The sequence below is a fragment of the Ahaetulla prasina genome, chromosome 1 (genome assembly GCF_028640845.1).
Source record: "Ahaetulla prasina isolate Xishuangbanna chromosome 1, ASM2864084v1, whole genome shotgun sequence".
NCBI lineage: Eukaryota > Metazoa > Chordata > Lepidosauria > Squamata > Colubridae > Ahaetulla > Ahaetulla prasina.
Genome location: NC_080539.1, coordinates 190,549,307 through 190,567,436, shown reverse-complemented (window position 1 = coordinate 190,567,436; position 18,130 = coordinate 190,549,307). Strand labels below are relative to the sequence as shown.

General features: G+C 38.9%; 1 protein-coding gene across 7 annotated transcripts in view; it reads left to right on the top strand.

Moving 5' to 3' along the window:
* Window positions 1–18,130, top strand: part of UBE2F (ubiquitin conjugating enzyme E2 F (putative)) — a 195,252-nt gene that overhangs the window by 12,007 nt on the left and 165,115 nt on the right. For all 7 annotated transcript variants that reach the window (XM_058185880.1, XM_058185862.1, XM_058185899.1 and 4 more), the window contains exons 3-4: window positions 12,851–12,880; window positions 16,178–16,243. In XM_058185880.1, coding sequence (XP_058041863.1) covers window positions 12,851–12,880; window positions 16,178–16,243 — 96 coding nt within the window. The remainder of the gene's footprint in view (window positions 1–12,850; window positions 12,881–16,177; window positions 16,244–18,130) is intronic.

Genomic DNA, 18,130 nt, shown 5'->3' with positions numbered 1-18,130 from the left:
GCTGGTCACGTACCTGGCTCCTTGCTGCGTGACAGCAGCCCTGCCCGAGCTCCTGGAGGTGCTTGCTGGAGTGGTGGTTGAGACCCCCAGACTTATGGTTATGGGGGACTTTAACCTGCCATCGACCGGCATGTCATCGACAGCAGCTTGGGAGTTTATGGCTTCCATGACGGCCTTGGACCTGACCCAAGTAGTCGATGGCCCCACTCACATTGGGGGTGGCATGCTGGACTTGATTTTTATCTCTGGACAGTGGTTGAAGGATCTGGATTTGAGAGATTTAGTCATTGAACCTTTGTCATGGTCAGATCACTCTCTCCTTCGCCTAGACTTTCTGACCGCCACTCAACACCGCAGGGAGACGGGACCAATACGTTGGTTCCGTCCCAGGCCTGATGGACCCGGAGAGGTTCCGGACGGAGCTTGGGCCGTTTCCTGAGGGTCTGGCCCACGGCACGGCTGGAGAACTAGTCGCGGCTTGGGAACTGGCCGCGGCTGGGGCTCTAGACCGTGTCGTGCCTTTGCGGCCTCTGACCCGGCGAAGGTCTCAATCAGATCCTTGGTTTTCCGAGGGGCTGAGGGAGATGAAACGCCGGAGAAGACACCTAGAGAGTTCCTGGAGATCCAGTCGTTCGGAGGCTGATCGGACACTTGTTAGGTCATATACCAGGACCTACCTAGTGGCATTGAAGGAAGCGAGACGTGGCTACGTCTCCTCCCTCATTGCGTCGGCAGATAACCGCCCGGCCGCCCTGTTTTGGGTGACTCGCGCTCTCCTTCAACAGGGAGAGCGGGATGACCCGTTGCAGGGACGTGCCGAGGAGTTTAGTTGTTATCTATACGATAAAATCGTTCAGCTTCGGGATGGTCTGGATCAAAATTGGGTGGATCCAGATGAGAGGTTAGAGAGCTGTCTTGTTGAGACTGTTTGGGATGAGTTTGACCCTGTGGCTCCCGAGGACGTGGACAGGTTATTGGGGAGGTTGAATGCCACCACATGTTTATTGGACCCGTGCCCCTCCTGGTTGGTACTGGCCACACAGGAGGTGACACGAGGCTGGCTCCAGGGGATTACTAATGCTTCTTTGTTGGAGGGGGTCTTCACTGCCGCCTTGAAAGAGGCAGTGGTGAGACCTCTCCTCAAGAAGCCTTCCCTGAACCCAGCTGTTTTAGGTAATTATCGTCCGGTCTCCAACCTTCGCTTTGTGGCTAAGGTTGTAGAGAGTGTGGTGGCACGTCAATTACCCCAGTACCTGGATGAAACTGTCTATCTAGACCTGTTCCAGTCCGGCTTTCGGCCCGGATACAGCACGGAGACGGCTTTGGTCGCGTTGGTTGATGATCTCTGGAGGGCCAGGGACAGGGGTTATTCCTCTGCCTTGGTCCTATTAGACCTCTCAGCGGCTTTTGATACCATCGACCATGGTATCCTGCTGCACCGGTTGGAGGGATTGGGAGTTCGAGGCACCGTTTATCGGTGGTTCTCCTCCTATCTCTCTGACCGGTCGCAGACGGTGTTGACGGAAGGGCAGAGGTTGACCTCGAGACACCTCACTTGTGGGGTGCCGCAGGGGTCGATTCTCTCGCCCCTCCTGTTCAACATCAATATGAAGCCACTGGGTGAGATCATCAGTGGCTTCGGTGTGAGGTATCAACTGTACGCTGATGATACTCAGCTGTACTTTTCCACACCGGGCCACCCCAACGAAGCTGTCGAAGTGCTGTCTGGAAGCCGTACGGGTCTGGATGGGGAGAAACAGGCTCAAGCTGAATCCCTCCAAGACGGAGTGGCTGTGGATGCCGGCACCCCGGTACAGTCAGCTGCAGCCACGGCTGACTGTTGGGGGCGAGTCACTGGCCCCGATGGAAAGGGTGCGTAACTTGGGTGTTCTCCTGGATGGATGGCTGTCTTTTGAAGACCATTTGATGACCGTCTCCAGGAGAGCTTTTTACCAGGTTCGCCTGGTTCGCCAGTTGCGCCCCTTCCTAGACCGGGATGCCCTATGCACAGTCACTCATGCTCTCGTGACATCTCGCCTGGATTACTGCAATGCTCTCTACATGGGGCTTCCCTTGAGGAGCACCCGGAGGCTCCAGTTAGTCCAGAATGCGGCTGCGCGGGTGATAGATGTGACACCACTCCTGCGCAGACTGCACTGGCTACCTGTGGCTTTCTGGGTGCACTTCAAGGTTTTGGTAACCATCTTCAAAGCGCTCCATGGCTTAGGGCCGGGCTACTTACGGGACCGTCTGCTGCCACCGACTGCCTCCCACCGACCCGTGCGCTCTCACAGGGAGGGACTCCTTGGGGTTCCGTCCGCCAGGCAGTGCCGACTGGCGACACCCAGGGGAAGGGCCTTCTCTGTGGGGGCCCCCACCCTCTGGAATGAACTTCCCCTGGGACTCTGTCAACTTCCCGACCTTCGAACCTTTCGCCGCAAGCTTAAGACACATCTATTTATTTGTGCAGGACTGGGCTAGGATTTTAATTTAATGTAGTTTTAATGGGGTTTTATTATTTTAATTATAAATTTTAATTCGGCCTTATTTAATAAGTTTTTTAATTAGTGTTTTATTTTGTATTTATATTTGTGTATTTGTGTTTTTAATAGGCTGTAAACCGCCCTGAGTCCCTTGGGAGATAGGGCGGTATAAAAATGTGATTAAATAAATAAATAAATAAATTCATTCAAAACCCTTTTTAATTTCTCTGCTATTATCAAAGCATATATTTTGTATATATATCATTCAGTAGAGATATTGGTCTGTAATTCTTTATCTGTGTTAAGTCTGAGTTGTCTTTCGGTATAGAAGTAATATTTGCTTCCATCCATGAATTTGGTATTTTCGCTTCTAGCAAAACTTCATTTTAATCTTTCAACATCACTGGGCCTAATATATCTTGTAATTGTTTATAAAATTCTGCCAGTAGTCCATCAGGCCCTGGTGTTTTATTATTCTTTTCTCTCTTAATTGCTTCTGTAATTCCATCATGGTTATTCGTTCATTCAGCATAGCTTTAACTCATTCAGGTACTTTAAAGAGTTCAAATTGTTCCAAATATATTTGTATTTTATTTTCTAAAATTTTCTCCTGATCATACAGTTTCCCATAATACTCTTTTATTATTATTTATTTTATTTTTTTATTCTGATAATAAAGAATCCATTTCTTGTCTATTAATCAATATATTGTTTTTCTTTTCCTCCTCAGTTTGTATGCCAGCCATCTTGATTTATTTGCATTTTCAAAAAAGTTTTATTTTGCAATCTTGATTTTTTTGTGCCAGTTCATCTTTTTCAAATAGATTCATTTTGTGTTTTAAGTCTATTTGATTTTTTAATTTCTTTTTTTATGGTTCTTTCTAAATTTCTGGTTCTAATCTTATTGTCAAGGTTCCAGAAAAACCTCTTCTGCATAAAAAAACTCAGAAGCCATTGTCTTTCAGAGTTCTTTACTAGCATAAGGAAACTGGCACACAATGAGTGAAATTCCAAAACTGAGCTTCCGGATTCTTTTCCCAGTTATACAAACCCCAAGAGTCCCACCCCCCTAACCCCTTTGCTGGTCACATGGTCCCACGTTCTCCCAGTTCATTCGAATATCTTCCCGCCACTCCTCCTGCAGATGTGAACACCATCTGACCTTGACCGCTTGAAGAATGTTACCATACCCCTCAACCCCCCTTCTTCCCCTCAGGGGAAAAATGTGGCAGCGTCTGGAACCCTAAGGCCTAGTATGGTTTCCAGGCCTGACACTTATGTTTTCTTCTAGCATTTTCTTATTTTGTTTCCATTTCTTTTTCCATATTTTGTATAAATTTTTTATCCTGCAATATCGCTTTATTCAATGTCCATCTCAATTTTCTTTTTTGTCCTTTCCATACAACTTTTATCGAATTGTGATCTGTCCAAACATTGGGTTCTATTTCTATCTCTTATACATATGTTTTCAGTTCTGATGACATCCATACCATATCTATTCTAGACCAGGATTTATGCCTATTTGAATAAAATGAATACTGATTTTTCTTGGGGTATGTTTCTCTCCATGAGAGAAACTTGAGTTCCTATTTCTTCCATCATTTAAAAAAATTTTAGGGAATGTTTTCCTGACTTTTTTACCTGTTTTACTCCTCTTGTAGTCAAGTTCTGTATCTACAATTGCATTAAAGTCTCCTATCACACATATATTCCAATTCTATAATTTTCTTACGAAGTTTTCCATAAAACTCATCTTGTTTATTATTAGGTGCATATATCACTATCAACATCTATTTTTGATTCGTTGTTACCTCCACCATCAGTATTCTCCCATCTTCATCTGCAAAGATTTGTCTAGCCTTTATTGTTTCTTTAATATGTCGAACCACTCCCCTTTTCTTTTGCTGTGCTAGTGAAAAATATAGTTTCCCAATTTTGGGGTAATCTAATAGTTTACTGTATTGTTTTTTTGTTTTTTTTTTTGCAAAATTTTTTTATTTTTCCATAATAATTCCCACAATTTGACCAGTGTACAATACAATCACTTATCCAACAATCAGTCCTATACTCAAATTATACTCAGTCAGGGCTGCTCGACTGCCACTCCCCCCTTTAATCCTTTCTTCCCTTCTCATCCTTCTTAAACTTCCCCCACCACCTTCTCCTCGCTTTCCTACTTCCCCTCCTCTTTCCCACTTCTCACTACCATCCTTTCTAACCCTCTATCTCCTTCTTCTCCTCCTCCTATCCTTTCTTCTCCCTTCCTTCTTTCCTCCCTACCCACCTACCTACCTACTTTCTTCCTTCTTTACTCCTCTTTCCTTACCCTTTCCTTCGGGAGTGTTTGCCGAGCAGTCCCGACATTACACCATTCCAACTTGTTTAATTCTACCATTATTCCTGTACAATGGCAACCAATCAATTTATAGTCTTCCCTTCCCGCCTCCTTCCCCGAGACTTCCCAGAACAGAATACAGGGTATTGTAACTAACAAACATAATCTAAAATATAACATAAAACATATTCCATTTCACACCATCACACTATCAATTCCTTCTTTCTTAAACTAATACATAATAATTCCTAACTTCACTCAAAAACTAATTGATATTTTAATCTGATACTTATTTTGAATATAATCAATCCACTTCCTCCATTCCAATATATATTTTTCTTGTGTACAGTCTTTCAAGTAGGCAGAAATTTTTGCCATTTCTGCTAAATTTGATACTTTACTAATCCATTCTCCAATTGTAGGTAAGTCTTCTTTCTTCCAATATTGTGCAATCAATAATCTTGCAGCAGTTATTAAATTCAGAATCAGTTTTGTCTCTATAACAGTGCAATCTGAGATTATTCCTAATAAAAGAACTGTGGAACAAACTTGATCTTCTTTTTCAAAATGTTCTGCATAATCCACCATATTTTAATCCAAAAGGCTTTAACTTTTTTGCAAGTCCACCATATATGATAATAGGTAGCATCCTCACAATCACATCTCCAACATTTTGCTTTCACATTTGGATACATACATGACAGTTTTTTAGGATCTAAATGCCATCTATAAAACATTTTATAAAATTTTCTCTTAAATTTTGTGCTTATGAATTTAACATTCCTCACCCAAATTTTTTCCCATGTTTCTAACATTATAGGTTGTTGAAAATTTTGTGCCCATTTTACCATACAATCTTTAACCAACTCCATTTCTGAATCAATTTCAACCAATACATTATATAATCTCTTTATATGCTGTTGACCTTGATCTTTTATTTGTTTTACCAGATTATCATCACTTTGCCTTATACCAATTTTCTGATCTATTTTCCATCTAGATTGCAATTGTCCATACTGGAACCATGTATAATTTCTTCCTTCATCCTCAATTTCTCCCTAGATTTCGACTGTAATTCCCCTTGTTCCATAGTCAAAAGCTCTTTGTAAGTGATAACTTCCATTTTTTGTAATATATTTATATTCTCTATCATATGTCTGGGGATGGTCCATATTGGTATCTTTCCATCTAACTTATATTGATATTTTTTCCAAATCCTCAACAACGCACTTCTGACCATATTATTCTTAAACATCTTATCAATTTTCTTGTCATATATTACATATGCGCCATCCATATAACAAACCATAACCTTCTATATTCAAAATCCTTTCCTCTGTTAAATTAATCCAATCAGAAATTAAAGTTAAAACAACTGCATCATAGTACAATTTCAAATTAGGCATTTTAAACCCCTCTTTCCCTAACGTCTTGCATTATTTTTAACTTTATCCTCGGTTTTTACCCTTCCATACAAATTTATTAATCCTTTTGCCATTCTTGTAAATTTGCATCTTTCTTCAAAATTGGAATCATTTGAAACAAAAATAAAAATCTAGGCAAAACATTCATTTTATAGCTGCCACTCTTCCCAACAATGATAATTGTAACTTCTTCCATTTCTCCATTTCTTTAATTACTTTTCCCCACAATACCTCATAATTGTTTTATATAATTTTACATTCGATGCTGTAATGTATACTCCTAAGTATTTAACCTTTTAACTACTTCATATCCAGTTATTCTTTCTAATTCTTCCTCTGATGTGTATTCATATTTTTAATTATCATTTTGTCTTCTGTTGATTCACTTTAAACCCAGATACCTTACTATACTGATCAATTGTCTCCATCAAATATACAGCTGAATGTATTGGTTGAGATAAAGAAACAACCAAATCATCTGCAAACGCTCTTAATTTATAATCTTGATTTTTAATTCTAATTCCTTTTATTCGATCTAAACCACGTATCTTACTCAATAATATTTCCAAAGTTAGAATGAATAATAATGGTGACAAGGGACATCCTTGTCTAGTCCCTTTCTCAATCTTGAAAGATTCTGTTAATCCACCATTTACTATTATTTGAGCTGTTTGCTTTTGATATATAGCCTTAATTGCTTGAATAAAATAATCCCCAAATTGCATTTTTTCTATTACTTTAAACAAAAACTGCCAATCCAATCTATCAAAAGCTTTTTCGGCATCCAAAAAGAGGAATGCTGCTGAAACCTGGCTGTTTCCTTCCAAATATTCAAGTAAATTTACAATTTGTCTCATATTATATCTCATCTGTCTCCCCTTAATAAATCCTGATTGGTCATTATGAATTAATTGATTCATCAGTGGCATCAATCTATTCGCTAGTATCTTAGCAAATATCTTATAATCAGTATTTAAAAGCGATATTGGCCTATAATTCTCTGGTTTAACACCATCTCGATCTTCTTTAGGTATTAATGAAATAAAAGCTGTCCTCCATGAAGGAGGAGCTTCTCCTCCCCTTTGTATTCTGTTAAATAACTCCTTAAGTGGTACAATCATCTCATTTTGTAAATTTTTATAATAAGTAGTTGTCAAGCCATCTGTACCTGGTGCTTTATTCGCTTTAAGCTGCTTAATTGCAAACACTATTTCCTCTGAAGAAATTAATTGATTCAACTCTTCCCTTTGATCTACTGTAATTTCTAAAATACCGTGGTCCTGTAAATATCTATCTATATCTTTATCACTAATCACATCTCTAGAATATAACTTAGTATAATATTCTAAAAAAGCTTTTTTAATCAAATTTTGCTGATATACTTCCTTACCTCTATATTCTATTTTATCAATTATACGTCGTTTCTGTTTCTTTCTTAATAAATATACTAACCACCTTCCAGGTTTATTAGAATTATTAAACAAATTATGTCTTACATATTGTAAATTAGTTGCCACCTGATCTGCCATTAACATATTAAATTGACCTCTTAATATATTTATTGACTCTTTTGTTTTACTATCTCCTGGATTGCCTACCAATAACTGCTCCTTCCTTTTAATTTCCTCTTCTAGTTCTTTTCGCCTTTTGTGCAGTCTATTTCTATATTTATTATTCATCTCTAATAAAATTCCCCTCATATAAGCTTTACTGGTGTCCCAAACTATCTCTATAGGTGTCCCTTTATCCATGTTCAAAGAAAAAAATTCCTTCATTAGAGTTTTACATTCATTTACATTTTGTTCATATTTAAACAAATTCTCATTCATCCTCCACGACCTCCTGGCCTCTTTTTCCCGATCTAACTCAATCCATACCGGGCTATGATCAGACAAGGTTCTAGAACAAATTTTGTCTTCTTCACTCTGAAAAACAAATCATTAGTAATTAAAATGAAATCAATCCTAGAAAAAGATTGATGTCTGTCAGAAAAAAATGTAAAATCTCTCTCTTTTTCATTGCGTTCTCGCCATACATCTCTCAATTCTAAATCTTCCATCAAATCAAAGAATGCCTTTGGCAGTTTTACACGATTGGAAATATTTCTAAGACTTCTTTTATCTTTCTGGGTATCCATCACTCCATTCCAATCACCCATTAATATATAAGTTTTATAATCCCAAGATGTTATTCTTTTATGTAAAAACTTATAAAATTTTTCTTGTTGTTGATTTGGTGCATAAACTCCTATTAAAAGTATTTTTAATAGGAGAAAAATACTGTATTGTTTTTTAATGTGAATCTCTTGGAGACAGATTAAATCTAGTTTTAATTTTTCTAGTTTATTAAAAATTATTTTTCTTTTCATAGATGAATTCAGTCCATTAATGTTGTAACAGTTTTGTTTCTTCTTCCATACTTTATTTATAAATAGGTTTTGTTGTTCTAGTTGATTTATTTGTCTCCCTTCTTTCTGTCTTGCTCCTTCTTGTTCCCTTCTCTCTTTTTGCTCTGTTTTGGTTTCTTCATGTTGTATGCTTCCCTCTGCTATCGCTTCCTCTTGTTTTTTGCCATCTATTTCCTCCCTTTTCTCTTCTTCCTCATATGCTGCAAAGTGCTGATAATAGAATTGTTCTGCTTTGTCTATTGTATCTATGTCTTTTTTCCATCCAGGTCACCAATATTCCCTCAGGTATTAGCCATCTAAAGTTTACATTATATTTTATTCGTTGTCTTGTCAGAAATTGCTACTGTTTCCTTGTATCTCTTACTCTTCTGGGTATTTGTTTCAAGACTCCTGTTTCTCTCCCTTTGTATTTCAATGATGCATCTCTTGCTCTTTGAAGTATTTCCTTTCTTATTGCCTTCTTTAAAAATTTCACATGTACTTCTCTGGGAAGTTTGTTCCTTCCACATAGCTTGTGTATATTCTAAATATTTCATCAATCCCAGAGAGGACTTACTGTTTGCCCTTTTCCAACGCATCTGCCAACAATTCTGCCATTTTTTTCAGCAAGATCTTCCCCTTTTTCCTCCTCAATATTCTAAAATCTCAGGAAGTATTCAGTTCTATCCATCTCCAGCATAATTATGGATTGCTCAAGCTCATTATCTACCTTAGTCAGTCTGTAATTCATCTCTTCTACTTTTTTTATCTGTTTGCTCTGTCTTCTCTTCCATTTTCTGAATCCATTGTTCATTTTTAGTGATTATTTGCTGGATGTTACCTGTTTTATTTTCCGTCTTTTGTTCCATCTTTTGCATCCTATCTGCCAAATCATCATGATTCTTGGCCATGGCTTCTTGCAGTAGTTGAAACATAGTTTTCATTTCTGATTGAAAAGTATTTAATCTTTTGTTCTGCAACATGGTGTCTATGAATAAATAAATAAATAAATAAATAGGCGTTGACTTGCTCGGCATTTCTCTTCTGCTCCTCTCCTTTAACTTCCTTTAACATACACCAAATCTTTTTCCTTTAGGAGTTTCCGAGTTTTATATTCCCCCCAAAAAAGTTTTAGTTCAATGAAATCCACTTAATCCAATTAATATTATCCTTAGAATAACCAGTCTGGATTTCCTCTTTTAACACTTATTTCTCTCTAAAACAGTTCAAACAATTCTTCTCCAGATCTGTTTCAGCTTTGTGTTTATTCATCGCTATTCTCAGGGGGTGGAAGATAAACAAATCCACCCCCTTCTTTTACAGTCCAACTGTCACTCAAACTAGTTTTAAAAGGGGCAAATTCCTCAACAGAAGTTGGAAAATTCTCAGCCAGTCGCCACTGGCTCACCCAGTCACCACTCAGTCTTCACTCATTCTTCTCCGGTCAGGCTGTCTCAGCCTGGGTAAGGCATGCAATGGCTGACTTTTTCTTCTTGCCAGTTTGAGAGCTTTCCTCTGGATCAAACAAGAAGTTCACAATCTCCTTGTGATCTACGGAGTGTCCTCTTTTCTTCACTAACCCTCCATAGTTGCTTAGGTCCCCCAAGACTCTCTGGCAGAAGGAATTTCGGTAAACTTCCATAGAGCCCTATGGAAAGTACACTGTATCGCCGTGACGTCAGCCCTGCCCTCGATCTCTATCCCTCCCTCTGTTGATGCAGCTTAGGACTGCTTTGACTTTTTTGGTAGCCACAGCGCACTGCTGGCTCATACTTAAGTAGTTGTCCACTAAGACACCTAGATACTTCTCATAGTCACTGCTGTTGAGCAAGGTACCACATTTCTATGCCTGTGAATTTGTTTTTTCTTGTCTAAGTGTGCAGTCTTGCTTTTCTCACCACTGAATGGCATTCATTTTGTTCAATATCCTGGAGCACCAAGGAACTACCAGAGGACTGGAAAAGAGCTGATGTGGTTCCCTTCTTCAAAAAAGGGGGAAAAACAGACCCAGGAAACTGCAGACCAATCAGCCTAACATCAATCCTGGGAAGATACTGGAAAAGATAATAAAAACACAGATCTGCCAACATCTGGAAATGAGTAAAGTAATAACTAGAAGTCAGCATGACTTCATTAAAAACAAATCATGCCAAACCAATATTATTTCATTCTTCAAAATAGTGACTAGATTAGTAGACCAACGAAAACATAATAGATTTCAGCAAGGCATTTTACAAAGTAGACCACAACCTACATCTTGGTAAGCTAAAAGAAAAGTGGGATAGATAGCATCACCATTAGATGGATTTGTAACTGGCTGAAAAACCGTACTCAATGAGTAGTCCTTAATGTATTATATCTACATATAGTGGAGTACCACAAGGTTCTATCTTAGGCCCAATACTCTTCAATATCTTCATAAACAACTTAGATGAGGGAATAGAAGGGGAACTTACCAAATTTGTGGATGATACTAAGCTGGTAGGAGTAGCTAACACCCTAGATCAGGGGTATCAAACACAAGGCCTGCAGGCTGCATGGGGCCATCCTAGGAAATGTAAGGGGCCGGCCTGTGTCTCTTTGGTCCTGTCTATCCAATGTAAAGATGAAACATTGGGCCAGTGTGACTTCAACCCAGTCTACCCAGTGCGAAGAGGTAACATCCTGGCAATTTGGGGAGTGGCGTCAAGCTGGACATGCCCATCCACCCAGTTGACCATGCCCACCCGCCCAGCCCCTTGAGGTCAACCACAGTCCTGATGCAGCCCTCAATGGAATTGAGTTTGACACACCTGCCCTAGATGATAGGCTTAAGATTCAGATGGATTTTAACAGACTTGAACACTGGGCCCTATCTAACAAAATGAAATTCAATGTAGAGAAAAGTAGTCTTAGGCAAGAAAAACCAAAAATACACATATAGACTGGGTGAAAGCAGGTTTAATAGCAGTAACTGAGAGGGATTTTGGAATCTTAATGGACAACCAATTAAATATGAGCTAACAGTTTGCAGCAGCAGCCAAAAAAGCCAATGCATTTGCATTAACAGAGGGATACAATCAAGATTAAGTGAGGTATTAATATCAGTGTATAAAGCCTTAGTAAGACCACACCTAGAATATTGCATCCAGTTTTGGTCACCACACTATAAAAAAGATGTTGAGACTCTAGAAAAAGTCCAGAAAAGAGCAACCAATATGATTAGGGGACTGGAGGCTAAAACATATGATGAACGGTTGCAGGAACTGGGCATGGGTAGTCTAATGAAGAGAAGGACCAGGGGAGACATGATAGCAGTGTTCCAATATTTGAGAGGATGTCACAGAGAGGAGGGGATCAAGCTATTTTCCAAAGCACCTATAGGCCAGACATGGAAGAATGGATGGAAACTGAACAAGGAGAGATTCAACCTGGAAATAAGGAGAAATTTTCTGACAGAGCAATCAATCAATGGAATAGCTTGCCTTCAGAAGTTGTGGGAGCTTCATCACTGGAAGCTTTTAAGAAGAAACTGGACTGTCATCTGTCAGAAATGATGTAGGGTCTCCTGCTTGAGCGGGTGTGTGGTTGGACTAGATAACCAACAAGGTTCCTTCCAACTCTGTTAATCTGTTAAAGTTGGATCTGTTAAATAGGGCACATATCCAAATTTGTTAAGATCATTCTGTACCTTGAGTCTTTATTAAAATGTTCTCCCAGTTTGATATTGTCTGCAAATTCCAATTGTACCCCCCTTATCTAAATAATTATGAATTTATGAATGAATTGATTTCTACTACTGTTTTTAGGCTGTGATAATTGAGAATTTTGATTTTTACTCTGTTCTGAAATTTTCTTTGGACTCTGATAATAGAAGCCATATATGCATATAATGTAGTAAATAAACTTTATATAGAAAATATATTCCATTCTCTCTCAAAATAAACAGTGGCAATTATATTTTACCTTGTATGATTTGCTGCTTTAATTATTTGAGTTAGTGTTTATTTTGTATAATGCAGTATGACTTACTATACTGATTTGCTGTTTGTTTAAAATTATTTTATTTCTTTTTAAATTAAATCTTTAATGGATTGTTTTATATTGTTTAGCAGTGCTATAGAAAAGGTTTCATTGGTTTTTGTTAATAGTTTACTACTTATTTTAATACAGCTGAAATATCTATCAAAATGGTAAATAAAATTGACATTGACTAATATTATTTTTATTTCATTTTTAATAGAAGTTGCAGAACTTGAAGTAAATTTACCTTGTAAGTATGGTTTTTAGCATATTTTAATCAGATCCTAATTTTTCATCCTTATGTCACACATAAGATAACTGAGGGGTATTTACATAAGCCCTTCTGGAATTGTCATTTGGTAATTAAGGGATGTTACCAGGTAGATATTACAATTCTTTTATTCTTAACTCTTTGGGGAAATTGTTGTGTTTAGCTTTTTGTATCTTCTTCCTTTTTTAAGGTATCTTGAAACAAAACAAAATAGACAGGATAGAAGCAATCTACCATACAGGGAAGTAAAACAACTTTAAGGCTTGTCAGTGTATTTAGTGTGAAACAGTTGTAGGAATTTAGGGGCCCAGACATCCTGAGCGTTCACCCACCCAGACTGTGAGGGAGGGAAATGATTCGAAGCCACCAAATATTGTACTTTCCCCCTAGGCTCAGTTTTCAACAAGCTAAAATGAAACACAGGGTGGATCTGTCTAAGGTTTTTGGGTAGTTCTAGCTATACCGTGACTGGATTTATGATCCTAACAATAGGGAAAGGGCCTACATATTTGGGTCCTAATTTCTTTGATTTCTGGATGGTCTGTAAGTAATTAGTACATAGGAAGACCCTGTCTCCTACTTGAAACCCTTTCAGTATAGCTTTTTTCTTGTCAGCCTATCTTTTATGGGGTTGATGTGCCTTGTCCAGCGCATTTCGGGTGACAGGCCAAATACATTGAAGTTGTTCAATCCATTCCACTAAAGAAGGGATCTGGCGTTTCTCCTGAGGCAGTTCTGGAATTGATACGAAATCCTGACCAGAAGCAACTTTAAACAGGGTCAAACTGGTGCTACTGCAGATCGAATTATTGTAAGAAACCTCTGCAAAAGGCAGCAAGTCAGCACAAATGTCCTACTGGTAGTTTATATAGCACCTGAGGTACTGTTCCAGAACTGAGTTCGTATGTTCACAGGCCCTGTTAGTTTGAGGGTGGTGGGTGGAGCTTAGACCCCGGGCGGAGCCTAACAACTTTAGGAACTCCCTCCACTCACATTCCTGAACCAGTAGTGAAGGTAAATGCATTTCACCGCTGGTTTATGATCTTCATCCTGGTCCTAGCCTTGCGTTCGGCTAGGAGGTCCTCGAACCGCACATGGCCCTCATAAACTGGTCGTAATCCCTCAGCTGGGGGGCATCATCGTTGTGAAGGGTAATCATCCAATCTGCTGCAGTCCCTTCCAGGGCTATGGTGACACATATCACTTTGGCTGCCTCTGAAGCAAAATCCTCCCCATATTCCTGCATGTGATTCCAGACTTGAGCTAAGAATCATCCCAGGGCTTTGGGATCCCCTCCATATTTTACTCCCAACTGAGGAACCTTTGGAATTTGGCACCTCAGGGGGATGCCCCACCGCTGGGGGCTCTGGGCTGCAGCAGCTTCTGGGATGCCTGCAGCTGGAGGTGACCTTTGCTGAGCTGCAGTAATCAATCACAGCTAGGGTTGTAGAGACACCGGCTCCCCCTGCTGCCTCTTCAGCTTCTTCGCACGCAGGCAGGGCATACTTCTCTGCAAGGGCTCCCTGAGCTCTCCGACTCTTGAGAGCTTCGTGCAGAAGTTGCAGGGCATGTGTCAGCAGGAGGTCCTCTTTGTTGGCTTCCTGCAAAGCATCTCCCCACCGGCTTCTGGTAACAGTTAACCCTGGCGGGTGCTCCTCTAGAATTTCCATACGTTCTACCCCCAACGACCATTTGGCTCGGTCAGGTTTCTCCTGGAGCTGCAGCTCCTCTAGCTACTCTGTCTTCTCTTGACAGTGATGTGGCTAGGGGGAGGTTGACCCGACGGCTCCCCAGTCTTCCTGGTTGTTTCCGTGGGTTGACATTTTGTGCTCAGCCCCCACGGTAGACTAGGTCTCCGGGTTGGCCGATAAAGAAGATCTTGCTTAATGTCAGGCCTGCCTCCATTCAAATCCCAAGAAAGAAATCCCCCGACTCCATTGAAATACAGAATAGATTCTTTTACTGAGTTTGAAATGATAGCAGCGAAAGAAAAGCAAGATCTGAGCCAAAAGGTGTGAAAGTTACATAGTAAAAGTTTCCCCAAATCCCTCCCCCCAGGGACCCAGGCTGAATGTCCAATCCCCGTCCCACATAGTGTCATGTGGAGCACATCCTCAGGTGTTTTCATCCATCTGGAGTTCCAGGACGGTTGGCCTTGACTGAAGGTAAACAACTCCATTCAGCAGCACAGTAATTCATGAGAGCAAACCCCTTGGGCCATCATCACACCAGCTCTCTTCCCAAACCCCAATGCCATGCCCCCCCTTCCCATTACTATGGCAGCCGATAGCAAGCAAGCATCAAAGGGAAAACCCATGCTGGAGATTAAATATTATTGAAATGAGTTATTGGCTTTAATAATGTCTAATGATTCAGGATGTGAAGCTTGCAACAATGTGTTGCATATTTTACTCTTTGAAATATCTGTGTATGTTCATACCTAAATAATATATGAAAGCAGTTCATGCCATTTATAAATAAATAAATAAAAGAGTAGTCAGGTTCCTAAAGGTGTCTTAAGGGGATTGTTTACATTTTAGCAGACTGAAAACTAATGCTATGATTACAGGTAGTAATTTTATGACCACAACTAGGACCAGAATTTCTGTTACTAAGCAAGGTTGTTAAGTGACTTATGCCTGATTTTACAACCTTTTTGTCATGGTTTTTAAGCAAATTGCTACAATTGTTAAACTGTCAGCTTCCCCCCATTGACTTTGCTTGTCTGAAGCTGGCTGGCAAGGTCACAAATGGCAATCATAACTCAAGGATTCTGCAACTGTCATGCCGGTTCCAAAATGCCCAAATTTTGATCATGTGGCCATGGAAATGCTGTGATGGTCATAAGTCACTTTTTTCAATGCTTTGCACTTTTGCTAAATGAATGTTTGTAAGTCAAGGTTCACCTCTACTGCAAAATTCTGGTAATAATTTTAAAAGCATAAATAATTTTATAAGCATAAAGCATTCAAGTTTTTCTGAGTCCCATAATGTACTCAAATGAATGCAGTATATAGAAACCTAAGTAATGATCTCTTTCTGGTTGAGCATTCCATTTTGCAGGACTCGCTACAGAAAAATGTAGAATTATTTGAGAATTATTGTAAGAGATGAACATTTTTTATTTGCATAGGCTTTTAAAATGTTACATTTAATGGTTATTAGTCCGTATTATTGCTTACAATCTTCACATTTTGTTTTGTTTCTATATTTTCTCATCCTGGTCATAAACATTAGAAATTGTCAATTATTTCAGATTTTTATATTTATTTTCAGGTACATGTGAAGTGAACTTTCCTGACCCAAATAAACTCCATTTCTTTCTCCTAATCATAAACCCAGGTAATTAAAATATATATATGTAGGTGTAATATATATTTTATATGTGTGTGTGCGTGTGTATGTATTAAAACTGTGATATTAATTTTAATTGGCCCTAAGCACAGAATATATTCAAATATTCACCTGCTAAATTGTTTGGCCAATTTTAGGACTTCATTCTGTGTGGCATGAGCAAACTCCACCTAAGAGTTGCGGTGGAGCAGTGGTTAGAATGCAGTACTGCAGGCTACTTCTGCTGACTGCCTACTGCGTGCAATTTGGCAGTTCAAATCTCACCAAGCTCAAGGTTGACTCAGCCTTACTGAGGTCAGTAAAATGAGGACCCAGGTTGTTGGGGGCAATATGCTAACTCTGTAAACCGCTTAGAGAGTGCTGTAAAGCACTGTGAAGTGGTATATAAGTGCTATTGCTATTCTACTGTGGAACTTACTTCCTACTGTCTTCCCCACCATGTATCAAATCTCTTTTAGAGGTTAGTTTCTCCTCTGAGCATATTTGATGGGTAAGCAGGGTGGGCTGGAACGGGAGAAAAATCTGTTCCACTAATGATATTCATCATTTATAAAGATAACAGTGGTGACACTGGTTGTAACTTCTAAGATAAAGGTATAACGCTGAAATAGTAAAATACATTTATGAGCTAGAATATATTCACAGTACACCCCATTGAAATATTTCATATTTTTAAAATATTTTAACATAAAGGTATTTGATCTATTCATTCAGTAAAGATATAATAAATATCATACAATTTACATTTTACAGTTTATTGTGTAGTTGAAATAAACATAAATGCAAATTTTTCATGTGGAAAAAGTACCGTATATATTCACATTGATTACTATCTCAAATATTAAAAATTACAATCATATATACCAGATTAGAACATTAGAGAGCTTCTGAGAAGAAATTGTCTTATTAAAACCTCAGACATTTAGTTTGCTTTTAATTGGAAGTGTATGCCTAGATCAAAAGACCTCTCTGAGGTCTTCAGAAAGAAGGATATAGATATCTAATTAATTAATTAATTTGCTGTCCAGCTCACCATAGGGCTACACTAGGCAGCTTACAACAATAAAATGGAGGAAAATGATAAAAAATGTAAATGTAACAATATCAAAGGAATAAGACAGTGGAAATAAACAATGGAAGTACAGTAATCAATTTATTCTCCATAGCACATGAAGGCAAGGCAAGCAATGGATGGAAGCTCATCAGAAATAAGAAATTTCTTAATAATAACAATAAATCAATTGAACAACTTGTCTCCCTGAATTGTGGGTGCTCCATTGCTGGAGGTTTTTGAGAAAATATTGGAAAACCTTTTGACTGGGATAGTATAAGGACACCTGCTTTGGGCAAGGGGCAGGACTAGAAGACCTCCAAGTTCCTTCCAGCCCTAGAATTCTATGATTCTAGTTTTGTTCTGGTCCTGAGTGTGCACTAGGCCGAAGGCTTAGTATGGCTTCCAAAGCTGACACAGTTATTATATTAGGGAATAACAATGGAGCTTTCTAGATGTTGTAGAAATGGTAGACCAAATAGTTACTAATCAAAAGTAATTTGAAAATACCTGAACTGTGATCTATGAAATTTGGCAAGCTGCATCCCCTTACAATATTATGCAGCCACCCAGCAAATGCTATCTTGTCTTGGTTAAAGAAAAAAATCCAAAAGTTATTGGTTACCAAAAAGGCCATAGGATGGTAGAATACCAATTTATCTTAAAAGTGAGTGAATTGAAAAGTGAAAAGATTTTAGTACTTTAAAATGGAAATGATAAAAGAGCACATTTTACTAGTAGTCCTTGACTTACAATCATTTGTTTAGCAATTGTTTGAAGTTACAACTGCACTGAAAAAAGTAACTTAAAGCAATTGCACTTGC